We start from the raw sequence: 13,617 nt of genomic DNA, 5'->3' as shown, positions 1-13,617 counted from the left end.
CAGGCTGGGCAAGCTGAATAATTCACAACACCCCTACCCCACCCCCAAAACTGTTCTCCACTGCTTTAATCTGTGTTCCCAAACCGTCTGAACTTGAGGATTTCTGCCAGCAGAGGTCATTGTGCCCCAGTGCTTCTCCCCTGCCTCAGTTCCTAACTTCCTCCCCACTTCTCATACCCCAGCACCCCCATCCTTGTCCCACTCCCCTCCCTGCCTCCACACTCCTCCAGCCCTCCCCCTCCATATCCCCACCTCACTCTCCCATCCTCCACCCCCACCACTAGAATCAGAAGATGGGAAGTCTGTGGATATTTTGGCTTTTCACATCTGTGGATATGCTACCACCACTTGTTGGGCAGAGGTCAGGGATCCTGCTAAAAACTCTTTAGTGGACAGGACAGCACCCCCCCCACCCCCAAGTCCCCATCTCCCCCTTCTCAAAATGATCCAGCTCCGCATATAAATTCTGCCCCATCAACAAACTCCGCAGCCCATCAATATGACCATCTCTAGGAAAATAAACGACTCACCTCAGTATTGCCACAAACAAAATTCTTTTATTAAGAGCAAGTAGTTAACGATTTGAACTGCGGAGGGAAGCAAGCTTGTTCTCTTCAGGGTGGGCGCTGAAGGTGGGACTTGGCCGGCCCAGGGCTGGAGCAGGAGGAGGTGAGCTGTGGGTGGCACTGTTCCAGGAGAGAAGGCTGGGGACTGGGCTCTCAAGGCGTGGATGGCCTCGGCAGCAGGCAGCGTCACAGCAGCAGGTTGGGCAGCAGGCGAGGACGGGAGGGTGGTGGTGGTGGTGGTAATAGTGGGCAGCAGGGCAGCAGGTGATGTCGGAAGGGCAGCGGCGGGCGGCGGCGGCAGGGCATCAGGTTAGGACGGAAATGTGGTGGTGGCAGGACTCTGGGCAGCAGACGCGGACGGTAGCACTGCATTTTGGGCCCCCGGAGTCTCAGGTGGAAGGAGCGGGTGGCAGGCTGAGGAACAATCGGCAGGCTGATATTGCAGACACCGCATTTCCAGGCGGACCCCCCTTTGGTCAGCGGCCCCGGTCTGGGGACGAAGGGCAGCAGCTCACCATTCTTCACTACTGGCCTGAAGGCAGATGGTCCCGGTGGCTCAGGGTCACGGACCTCAAACCTCAGGGGCCCTTCGAACTTGCTGGTTTCTCTGTGGCCCTGGTTCTGGGGCTGCGCCACGGCCTTCTTGGCCATGGGATTGATCAAGTTGATCTCGCGGAGGCGGCGGAGCCGGAGGCGGCGGGGGAGCCCCAACCTCTGGGTGTAGAGGCTGAATCTCCTGATGGCCTGGAGATGCATCCAGTTGGACAAGCGCTGTGAGGACTCAGTCTCCCTCAGTACCCCGGGCACCAGGATCATGGAGTCAGGGGGGGTGTCATGGGAGAGGGGTAGAGACGGGTGCTGGGCTGAGCCCAGGAACTTGCCCAGGTAGTTGCCCATGGAAGTCGCGCAGCAAGTTCGAGAGAGGCCTCCAGGAGTGCCCTCAACGTCTGCCTATGAGGTCTGCCTGGAGCGCATTGAGTTCCCGGTGACAGTTGGAACCCGAGGGGGTGGGGGTGGGGTGGAAGGGAGAGGGGAGGCCACTAGGTGAGTTCGGGTGTTCTGCCTGGAGGCGACCTCTTGAGTTTGGGTATTCCGGCTCTCCTTTTGAGTCCAGACAGCCCTGGGGACAGAGGGGGCAGAACTGGTTGCCACAACAGCCTAAGGGACACCAGCAGGTCCATTTCATCCTTTTCTCTTGTGGATGGTCTGCGTTTGACTCAGGGCAGAGGGGCTCAAGGGTTGCTTCCATTTGGGCCCTACATTTAAAAGGGAGAAATGCTAATAATAGGTCTACCAGAAAATTCTAGATAATGCCACAAGCATACTAAAAGTAAGGTACACTCCACTCGGCCATGTAACACCGAAAGTTCCAGTCGGTACCAATTCACAGCAACGTTATGCATGACAGAAAGAAACACCGCCTGATCCTGACAATTGTTCTAATGTTCCGCCTCATGCTTGCAGCCACTGTGTCCATCCACCGTGTAGGGGGCCTTCCTCTTTTCCACTGCCCTGCCCCTCGAGTTTATCTTGAACACTGTCCACCTGAAGGGTCATTTAAAAACAAACGCTTAAAATGATTCTGATGATCATATCAGTGAATGTGATGTACATGCCATTCTTCTACAAAGATTCTTACTGTTCCCACCCCCCATCTTTCTCTGTGTGTGAAATTTCTGTCTGAGGGATACAGTGGGAGTCATGGATGATTTATTATTTTCACCTTGGCACTGCTGAGCTTATGTGGACTCTTCCTGTAATTTTCAGCGGTCACACATTCATCTCCAGATGAGCTTCTCTTTGAACACGAAAACATTTATTTGGTGTTGTCCTGCTCATCATCGATTAGAATAAGTCACATTACCAACTCACAGTTGAGAAGCCTTTGCCTGCCAAGCCAAGTGCCCCAAGGCAACTGGGTAATTGATTCAAACCCTCTGTCACCCAGGTGTGTTCAAGGTGCAGTGAAAGAAACATTTCCTCAAGTGGATGGCACAAGGCATCGCTTGGGTCGGAAACCAGGTTGGGGTGAGGGAGAAAATATGTAAGTCATGAGCGGGTCACAGAGTGTGCCCAGGAGGCCTCAACAGCGAGGATCCAACCCCGAGTGTAAGGGGGAACCCTGGGGAGGCCAGCTTGCTATCAGCTGAGAGACGAGGGAGCTCGAGATCCTAAGTCCCCTCACTGGTCCATTCCACTTATTTCTTTAAGTTTGAAGTCAAAGAGTGCATTTGCCTGGTGTCCTTGTTTTCTTCATAAGACGTTTCTTCACGATACTAAAAATGATTTTGCGTATTTAGCTAAGGCTCCCCTCTTCCTACGTCTAGAACCTCCGGGTGGATGGTCAAATGCCATTGGGTATAATTTTTCTGACCATGTCCTTTCCCTCCCTCTCCCTTTCCATTGTCTGCAGAATTTCCCATGTTCTACTTTGCAACGTCACCCAGCGGGTGTCCTTCTGGTTTGTGGTGACAGACCCTTCGAAAAACCACACCCTTCCTGCGGTGGAAGTGCAGTCAGCCATAAGGTAATCACCCCTAAGTAGGCTCTCTAGGGAGACACCAACTTGTGGGGAAATTTAGCAATTTCACCTGTTCTGAAGTCTATTTCATCCCCTCTTCACATGTGACTCAATTATCAAGAGCTCAGGGTCAAGGGTTTCATTTCATTGATCTTAGAGACTCATGTAGGGCATTTAAGGGCAAATTGCCGCCAAGGAGATTTTGGTAATACCTGGCAAAATTTTGGGAGGAGAGGGATGTTGACACAACCAGGGACACCACTGACATCGAGGAGGCAGAGTACACCAAAGAATCATTCTGCACCAAATGTCATGGGGGCCATGGCTGAGAAATCCTGACTTAAATATTAGCTAGGAAGGTTTAGTCCTGTGCGCTTTTGGCAAGAACACTCTGTATGGCATGATCATGCGATGGTTCATCACACAGACTGGAGCCAGAATAGTTGCTTCTCGCTAACTCTTCAATGCAGGCAAGTTACTTAGCCTCTTCGTGCTTTCACCCCATCCTCTGTAAAATGGGGTTAATACCACTCACAGAGTTGGCAAGAAAACAAAATGAGTTAATAGCTGTAAGGAGTTTTGAGGGGCAGGCCACATCTTGTTATTTCTTAGATCAATGTACAGCCTTGACTGCTAACAGAGACACTTTCTTTAAAAGGTACTTTCGAGACTCTACTTAAATTAAAAATGAACACATATCACAGATCTTATTATCTCAATAGTTAGTGAGGGACCTAGTAAGAGTTTAAAACGGGTTCAAAGGAGAACTCAAGGAACCACCAGAATCCCCAATTGGAGCCAATCAACATGAAGAGCTTTATTATTATTATTATTATTATTATTTATTTTTTACATTTTATTAGGGGCTCATACAACTCTTATCACAATCCATACATATACATACATCAATTGTATAAAGCACATCCGTACATTCTTTGCCCTAATCATTTTCTTTTTTTTTTAAATCTTTTTATTGGAGCTCATAAGGCTCTTATCACAATCTGTACATACATCAAATGAGCAAAGCACCCTTATACATTCGTTGCACTCGTCACTCTCATAATTCACCTTCCACTTGGGTTCCTGGAATCAGCTTGGTTTCCCTTTTTCCCCCCATCCCCCTCCCTCCTATTATTATTATTTTAAGAGCTAAATTCTTGACCTTCACCCCAAGCACTAGTCTACCTTCTAATGTTAATTGAAGCTTGGTTTAACAACCCCCACCTCCAAACAAAACCATGGTCATGGAGTCAGTTCCAACTGATGGTAAAGCCCTGTGTTACACAGTAGAATTCCATAGGACTTTCTTGACCATATTCTTTATGGAAGCAGAATGCCAGGCCTTGCTTCCCATGGGTAGGGTTGAACCCTGATCTATGTCAGTGGTCAAGAGAAAATAGCTTTCACCACCCAGGGACCTGTGGTTCTCATCCTACCCACCAGAGCTTTCATTTCCACACAGCCTTCCCCATTCACAGCCTTGAACCAAATCCCTTGTCACATGACATATGATACTTCTCATACTCCCTCCGTGGAGGGTCTCATTTCCTGTTTAAAATGGTGAAATATATTTATAAATGGACACACTAGTCTATCAGCTGGACAGTAAGCGGTGATGTTTCACCAGGCACAATCCATTTCATTTTCTGTAGAAAAGAATATTTTCTATTGTGTCAGCGTTCTACCACTTAAAGATTTTCAAAATAGCTTGATGGCGTATTCTTATATCTAAGAAGCAGAAGGATGCAATTTGTATTTACTTCAAGGGATGTCCATTTCTTGTGTGTCACAACTGTAAATTCAAATGCTGGGGAAGCACTGGACTATGACAAAGGAAGACCCACGAAGAGCCGACACCTTTGAATTATGGTTTTGGCAAAGCCTATTGAATATACCACCAATTTCCAGAGGAACAAAGAAATCTGTCCTAGAAGAAGGCATCTAATCAGCATACTCCTTAGAAGAGAAATAGCGAGACTTTGTCTCGCTTTCTTTGCATGTATTACTCAGATGGACCACTCCCGGGAGAAAAACTGCATGCTTGTTAAAACAGAAGATGGGCGAAAAAGAGGGAGCCCCTCAACCAATGGCTGCAGCAACGGGCTCAAAGATACCTACTATTGTGAAGTTGGTCCAGGACCTGGTGGCATTTCATTCTGTCATATCTGGGATTGCTGTGAACTGGAGCCAACTTGATGGCACCTTAATAAAAGCACCTAGAAACTGTCACGAACACGGATTTACATGTGTCTGAAAAGCATGTTAATCTCTTTCCCAAAGAGAAATGCTAAGTGGAAGAATTCATTTGCTTTCTATAAAATGTTAACATATAAGATAATGAACATATAGTAAAAAGCCAAAGGTTTATTGAGCAAGCATCTATTTCCCTAGTTGAAGCAAACAAGAAGAGGAGCTATACCAGCGATTCACAACCTGTGGGTCGCGACCCCTTCAGCCGTCAAATGACCCTTTCACAGGGGTCGCCCAATTAATAACAGTCGCAAAATGACTGATGAAGTAGCAACGAAAATGATTTTATGGTTGGGGTGGTCGCGGCATGAGGAAGGTTGAGAACCACTGCTCTATACCAGTGGGAACTGCTTAAATCTGCTTTAACAAGAAGGTTTGGAGTAAATCACCTGTGCCCTTTCCCTACTAAGTAATCTGGTCCACAAACTCACTGTCGCCGAGTCAATTCCGATTCATCGTGATCCTGTAGGATAAACAGGGTGGCCAAGACTCTAACTCCTTTCATGGGAGTAAAAGGAAGAAGAATCTTTGTCCCGAGGAGCAGCTGGTGGCTTTGGACTGCCCACATTATGGTAACCACTACGCCATTAGGGTCAAACCCACCACTTGGGGAGTTGGAGTTAGGGATATTGCATTTCACATGAAAAGGCCTTTTAATTCAGTTCTTATGAACAGGAAGGTTGCCAGGAAAATCAAGGCACAGTCAGTTAATGTGAGGAGGTTGATGAGTGTTTGGGGATGAAAGTCAAGGAGTTCTCCAATTGGCAATTCCCTTGTGGAGGCGGAATTGGTCTGTACTTGAGCTAGAACTTCCAATCAACCTGAGACGTGATGGAGCCAAGGTCCATCTTGGTCTTGGAGTGAGAAAGTAGCAATGGGCCAACCAGATAGCTTGAATGAGAATGCAAAGCCAAGGCTCATTTTCTTTTATTTTCTCCCTGAATTATACCTTAGTCGTGAACTTTATTATTTTGTGGGAAGGTTTGTATTCCCAGATCATCCCAAATCAGTTATGAAACCACAGAAGGCTCACATAGTTGGAGTCAATGCCTTTCAAATTGTCCCTCGCCCTGGGCTCTCCGACTGGGGTTCTGCTTCCAATCAATAAATGATTAGGCCAGGTCTTGGCACCACTTTTTCTAATAATGGGCTTCCCTGATAGCTTGGGGCTGGTCGGCAGAGATCCTAAAACCATCGTGATGAGGCTCTGCACCTGTGCTCTCTAATAGTCACCATCAACACATGTGGCTTGTCCAAAATAAGATATGTGAAAGCACAGTGATTTTCCAAGACTTGGTACAAAATAAGGAGTCCCTGGGTGCTGCCAAGGGGCCCTGCCTGGTGGTGCAGTGGTTATGCACTGGGCTGCTAACCACCAGGCCCGCAATTCCAAACCACCAGCTCTCTACTCCCTTGAAGAGTTCCAGTCTCAAAAGCTCCCAGGAGCAACTCCACCCAGTCTTATAGGGTTACTGATTCAGCCTGGACTGGATGGCAGTGAGTTGAGTTTTGGTTGGGAGGTGCAAGCAAAGCCATGGAAGCTTAGTGGCTTAAAGTGCTAACTGCTGACCTCACCAAGCGGCACCAAAAGCATTATTAGCATAAAATCAAAGGCTCTAGTGCAGTGGTTCTCAACTTTCCTAAGGCTGCGGCCCTTTAATAGAGTTCCTCATGTGGTGACCCACCCAACCATAAATTTATTTTCATTGTTACTTCATCACTGTCATTTTGCTACTGTTATGAAAGGGTCGTTCCACCCCCAAAGGGGTCAAGACCCACAGGTTGAGAACCGCTGCTCTAGAACTAGACTCTAGAATAACAATTGAAATGTTTCAGCAAGTTGAGGAAGCACTCGCTTTTCTATGCCAATAAATTTGGAAGACAGCTAGCTAGCCAATAGATTGGAAGGCATCCACCTTTGTGCCCATTCCAGAGAAGGGTGACCCATCAGAAGGCACAAGTTATAGAACGATATCATCAGTATCACATGCAAGTAGAATTTTGCTGAAGACCTTTCCACAATGGTTGCAGCAGTACATCGACAGGGAGCAGCTAGAAATTCAAGCAAGTGAGACTCCGTAGAGGAAATAGCACAAGGCATATCGTTGCCGACCGTGACCTGAAGCAGACAGTATCAGAAAGATGTTTATTGGGGCTTGTTGATTATGCAAAATTATTCTACTGTATGGATCCTAACTAAATATGGATAACATTGAGAAGATTTGGGATTCTGGAGCACTTCAAGTCAGCTGTGCAATCCTATAGAGCTATTGGTATCTCCGTGATCTACCTTAAAGTTCCATGAGTCTAGTCTAGAAGCTGCTCCTAGGAAAGAAAACGTGCAGGCAGAGCTCAAAGCTCAGGACTTCTGGATGTTATTATGGCATTGCAAAAATGCACTGTAGTTGTGCATCAGTTAGCACCTCTCTGGCCGGTAGCACTGTAACTGACCAATGAAAAGATAACTAGGAAAACCGCAACACAAAGGCCTTCCCCAAACTTTTTGGTCAACCTAAAGTCTCCTGCCAAAGGGATGCTTTGTTTCCAAAAACATGCATAAATCTGGAGGGGCAGGGTCTGTAGTTTTCTGCTTCTCATGTTTGCTTTTGTCTGCTTTGAATTATCCACACACTTTAGAATGAATAGGAACCGGATCAACAATGCCTTTCTTTTGAATGACCAGACTCTGGAATTTTTAAAAATCCCTGCCACTCTTGCACCACCCACTGACTCAGCTGTGCCCGTCTGGATCATCATATTCGGTGTGGTCTTTTGCATCGTCATCGTGGCAATCACGCTACTGATTTTATCAGGGATCAGGCAACGTAGAAGGTAAGAGATTTAAAGGGAGTGACTTGAGAAGCAGGAGCCCTGGAGGTGTAATGGTTACTCTTTGAGCTGCTGTCTGCATAGTTGGCAGTTCAAAACCACCAGCAGTTCTCTGAGAGAAACAGTGGGCTTTCTACTCGCTTAACTCTTGGAAACCCACAGGGTGCATGATGAATCATCAATTGCGACGCAACGGGAGTGAGTGAGAATTTGAAGAGCATTTGCCCGATTTATTTTGTGGCTTGGAAAAATAAGATTTTCCCTAGGTTGATTGATCTTGCCTTAAACCTGAAACTTTTAAAAATTTATGATTAAAAATTATATCACCCAAGTTCTTCTTTGGGGTCCCTTTTAGAATCGAATGCCCCTGACTTAGCCAAGGCTACTTCCATCACCATCTTCCTCTCTATTCTACACCATGTATCTTGATTGATATTAAAAAAAACATTTTATTGAGGGCTCTTGTAACAATCCATGCATCAATTGTATCAAGCACATTTGTACATATGTTGCCATCATGATCTTCATGATTTTCTATTGAACCCTTGATGTCAGCTCCTCTTTTTGGATTGATTTTTTTATAACAACGGTCTCATATAATATTTGTCTTTTTGTCATCAACTAACTTTATTCATGATGTTTCATGTTTTACAGTTTGATTGTTACTCCTTAGTATTGTAGAGTATGCTGTAATGGATATGTACCAAAATGTGTTTATTCATTCTTCCACAGATGGTCATTTAGGTTGCTTGGCTCTTCCCACCATTGTGAATAATGCTTGGATGAACATGGGCGTGCATATATCTATTCACGATATGCCTCTTATAGGATATAAACCGAGTAAAGGGATTGTTGGTATTTCTGTTCCCAGTTTTTGAGGAAGCGCTGTATCGCTTTCTCCAGTGGTTGTACTGCGTTGCAGTCCAGCAATATATGAGGATTCCAATCTCTCCACACCCTGTCTAGAATTTGTTATTTTCTGTTTTCTTGAACTTGGCTACCAATGCGAGAACAAGGTGGTATCTTATTGTTGCTTTGATTTGCATCTCTCTAATGACTAGAAAGGACATTTCCCCCCCATATCTTTGTTGGCCACTTGGATGTCTTCTTCGGTGAACTATCTCTTCATGCCCACTGCCTATTTTTAATTGGATTATTCATGTTTTTCTCTTTGAGATATTGTAATTTTCTGTAGATTTTTAGAGATGAGTCCCATGCCTTATGTATCATTTCCAATCCCCGCCTGCCCCCTTTTCTGTTGGTTCACTTTTTGCTCTTGATGAAGTCTTTTGGTAAACATAAGAATCTTTTTTTAAGGAGGTTCCAGTCATACATTTTGTCTTCTTCTGTGTGTTTTGTTATATTTGGTAGTGTGCTTTATGCCATGTATTAGGGTCCTTAGGTTTGTCCCTATTTTCTCATTGATGATCTTTATGGTTTTCGTGTTTACATTTTGGTCTTTGATCCACCTTGAGTTTGTTTTTTGTGTATGGAGTGAGGTATGAGTACTATTTTATTCTTCTGCAGATTGAAGCCAAATTTTGCCAGCACCGGTTGTTGAAGAGACTCTTTCTCATTAAATGTATTTCAGCCTTTTGTCAAAAATCAGTTGTCCATAAGTGGATGGATTTTTACTTCTCTATTCGCTTCCATTAGCCTATCTGTCATTATACCAGGACCAGGCTGTTTTGACTGCCTTGCTTGTGTAGGGAAGTGAGAGGCTATGTTCTTCTTTAGGTAGTGCTTTGCTTATCCTGGATCCTCTTACCTTTTTCATATAAACTTGGGAATTAATTTCTCCATTTCTTTAACGAATGATGTTATGATCTGTATCAGACTTGTACAGTTATAGATTACTTTGGCATTTTCACAATTTTAGGTTTTCCCTATCAATTAACATGGAGCATGTTTCTGTTTATGTAGGTCTCTATTGGTTTCTTGTTGTAGATGGTGTTTTGTTTGGTAGTTTTCTTTGTACAAGTCTTCTGTTTTTCTGCTTAGGTTCATTCCGAAGTATGATATCTTTGGAGTGATTATTGTAAATGGTAGTGCTTTCTTGATTTCCTTTTTAGAGTTCTTTTTCATTAGTGTACAAGAATTCAATTGCTTTTTATGTTGATTTTGTACCCTGCCCCATCGCAGAAGTTTCCAATTATTTCCAACAATTTTCTTGTCGAATCTTTGGGATTTTCTATGTCTAGAATGATATAATCTGCAAATAGAATTTTACTTCCTCTTTGACAATTTGCTTTCTTTTTGTTTCTACAATCCTGGCTTAAGACTCCCAATATAATATTGAATAAGACTGGTGATAAAGCACATCTCTGTCTGGTTCCTGTTGGCAAGGGAAATGTTTTCAGTTTTGTACCATTGAGCAAGAGATGTTGGCAATTGGTTTTGTGTTTATAGCCTTTATTATGTTGGGGAATTTCCCTTTACTATATTGAGGAGTTTTCCTTCTATTTCTGTTTTGCTCAGAAGTTTTTGGTTGTTTTTTTTTTGCTAGAAAAGTTATATTTATTATATGACATCACAAAAATAAATATATGAAAGTAAATGTTGTTGTAAAAGCAATGAGGAACACTTTAGAAGATTAATGTTTAGAGCACCAGAATTCCATTGCAATCTTTTAAAGGGGAAACCACAAAAGAAAAAATGTAAATGAGGGGAGTAAGGAGGTACACCTTCCCTTTGTATGCACACCTGCAGCTATTTTTTCATTTGACATTCATAATTCTGTGACAACAGGTTCAGATTAGTTTTGTTAATGCTGAGCATTTTTATCAGGACTGAGGGTTGGATTTTGCCAAATGCCTTTTCTTCATCAGTTGATATGATCCTGTAGTTCTTTCCCTTTGCTTTATTTATATTGCCAGACTTGATCTTAATAACAGTGTCATGATTTTGTAAGCTGGATACCCAAAGCAGGCATTTGGGATAGGCAGTGTTAATCTTTTGAAGCAATCCACACACAGATACCAACAGTCCCCTAGTTCAAACTATGTTTCCACACCTTGGCCTATCTCTTCTTGACACAGTGCCCGCAGACTGCCATCCTGTCCTGGATACACTCATCCAGCCTTATGCCTCTCGCCCTTTGATGGATGCTCATCTGTTTAGTGTCTAGGACATTCCATAGAGCAATCAATTCCTTGCATCAGAATCACTTGGAAGACTTGTTTAACATGTAGGTTCATTGACCCTACTGCAAACTTAATAAATTGGCATCTGTGAAGAAGACGTGGTCTGGTGAATGTCCAGTTGAATCTAAGTCACTTAAATGTTTGAGTGTTTCCATTTTTACTCCTTCACTGTGGATTCCCAAAGGAGTCCTGTAGGCACCGTGGTGAAGCACTTGACTGCTAACTGAAAGGTCTGATATTCAAACCTACCAGCTGCTCCAAGGGAGAAAGAGATAACAGTTTGCTTATGTAAAGACAACACCTTTCGGAACCCTGTGGGGGCCATTGCTACTCTGCTCTATAGTTCACCAGGATCAACTCCACAGCAATCGATTTGTTTTTATATAGATTCTCACGCCCCAAGTTCATTTACCTGGTCTCTAGAACCATTTGCAAATGTCAATGTACAAATTATATGATTTCAAGAGGGCGAGTTCCGGAGTTAGTAAGTGGAGCAGGAAGAGAGAAGATAGGCTTTCTCGGCATGATGGAAGGAGAAACCACTTATATTACAAATACTTCCTATCCAGAGGGGAGCCTTCAACTCTCATGAAACATCTTGATCCTTCTAAATCGTCCTTTCTAATATGAAGGGAAATGGAGTCTAATAAATGGGATTCCCAGAAACATGCCTTACTTTTCAAAGGGTTGGTGCCTGTACCAGCCATGTCTGATTTATTTGGTCAAGGATGAGTTGTACTAAATGTTTCTCCTGAGGTTTATTGCTGTCTCTATGCTTCATCTGTTACTAGTCGAAAGTAATAATTTGCAGTCTTGGATTCCATGATTTCCCCCACCCCCAATTGATAACTTGAAATGCTATCGAATAAATGTGGTTTCTGTCCAGTCTTCCGATGAAACTCAAAGATTCGGGTCAAATTCTACTTGCTCCCTTTTCTTGGTGACTATGTAATTCAAAGGGACTTAGTGAAAATTGTTTGTTTTGGGTTGATTAAGAAATAGTCTCTTGAAAGATTTGAATATCTGCGCTGAATATTTTGAAAGTTTGTGTTACTCCTGAGATATTATGATTCTTTCCATTCCGATGCTCATTTGTTTTCGTTGTGCCATGGAATGGATTTCAACACATAGCAGCTTTCTAGGACAGACTAGAGCTATCCCAGAGGGTTTCCAAAGCTGTGACTCTTTACCGAAGCACAATGCCTCATCTTTCTCCCAGAGAGCAGCTCATGGGATCACCCTGCTGACCTTCGCTGAGCAGCTCAACGCTCAACCTACTGTGCTACCAGGCCTCCTTTCTAAGGCGTGTAACCGTGGCAGATTCACCCCCTCTGATTTTTTCTTGCTGTCCTCATTCGTACAATAGAAGGAGTTCGAAGAATGGACTTTGCCAATAGAATGCATAGAGTCAAATGGTTTATCTCGGAGGTGCCACCCTTGCGTAAAATCCTGTCACTCTACTGACACCAGGAAGCACAGACAATGAATCCAGAAAACAGTTTGGGAGAATATGGCATGTGGGGCTAGAGTCAAATTGGTTAAAGTTTGCTGTCTACACTTGGATAACTTTTACTTTCTCCCGAGTAACTGAAGTGTGGTGGACGTCAATGAGTAACTTGTGGGGACAAAAAGAGCCAAGAGAGTAGAGCAATTCGTGCGGTGCCTGCCACACAGTTAGCACCCAGCAAGTGTTGGCTGGTACTATTATTTTATTATCCTGCCATTTACCATGCTTTCAGCTAGTTTGTGCTGGGATCAGCTGTCTCCTTCCTCCTGAGCAGGTGCTGCAGTCACATAATAACTAGGTGCACAACGTCCTAATGGGTTGCCTGGGAGAAGTCACAACCCTGCCTTCACAAATTCATTTCTTACTCACACTAGGAAAGCAGATGGACCATTCTCTTGTGTAAACCTGGTGAGCATCAATAATTAGCAAATATAGTCAGGACAGCTATGATAACCTTCTGAAGATAAATTGATTTGTTGTGTTTTAAATTTGAGTCAAATGTGTGGTTGGCTTCCCTCTGGCAAATTACTGCCACAAAGATGAGGAGAAGGTGCAGTTAGAAATGGGGAGGGCTCCCCCCGGGGAGGGCTCCCCCCCCCCCGGGTTGTGATTAAAGACCATTTACAACCATGAAAAAGAGAAGCGTCAATAAAGAGTCCAGCCATTGAATGAATACGTTATATAATAATGAGAATACTTGGTCGAGAAACCCTGGTGGCATAGTGGGTGACAGAAGGAAAAAAAATCTCAGAATCAGAATCCCAGGCCGGACCAGAGGGTCATCAAAATCACCATGCGTTT

At 44.1% G+C, this 13,617-nt stretch overlaps 1 protein-coding gene across 1 annotated transcript in view; it reads left to right on the top strand.

Moving 5' to 3' along the window:
• CLTRN (collectrin, amino acid transport regulator) overlaps nt 1-13,617 on the top strand; it is a 36,313-nt gene that overhangs the window by 13,557 nt on the left and 9,139 nt on the right. The window contains exons 4-5 of the mRNA XM_075539414.1: nt 2,980-3,093; nt 7,975-8,169. Of these exons, the coding sequence (XP_075395529.1) occupies nt 2,980-3,093; nt 7,975-8,169 (309 nt within the window). The remainder of the gene's footprint in view (nt 1-2,979; nt 3,094-7,974; nt 8,170-13,617) is intronic.

The sequence above is a fragment of the Tenrec ecaudatus genome, chromosome X (assembly GCF_050624435.1).
Source record: "Tenrec ecaudatus isolate mTenEca1 chromosome X, mTenEca1.hap1, whole genome shotgun sequence".
NCBI classification, from domain to species: domain Eukaryota; kingdom Metazoa; phylum Chordata; class Mammalia; order Afrosoricida; family Tenrecidae; genus Tenrec; species Tenrec ecaudatus.
Note: the sequence above shows the minus strand (reverse complement) of the source record. Positions and strands in the feature narration are given on the sequence as shown.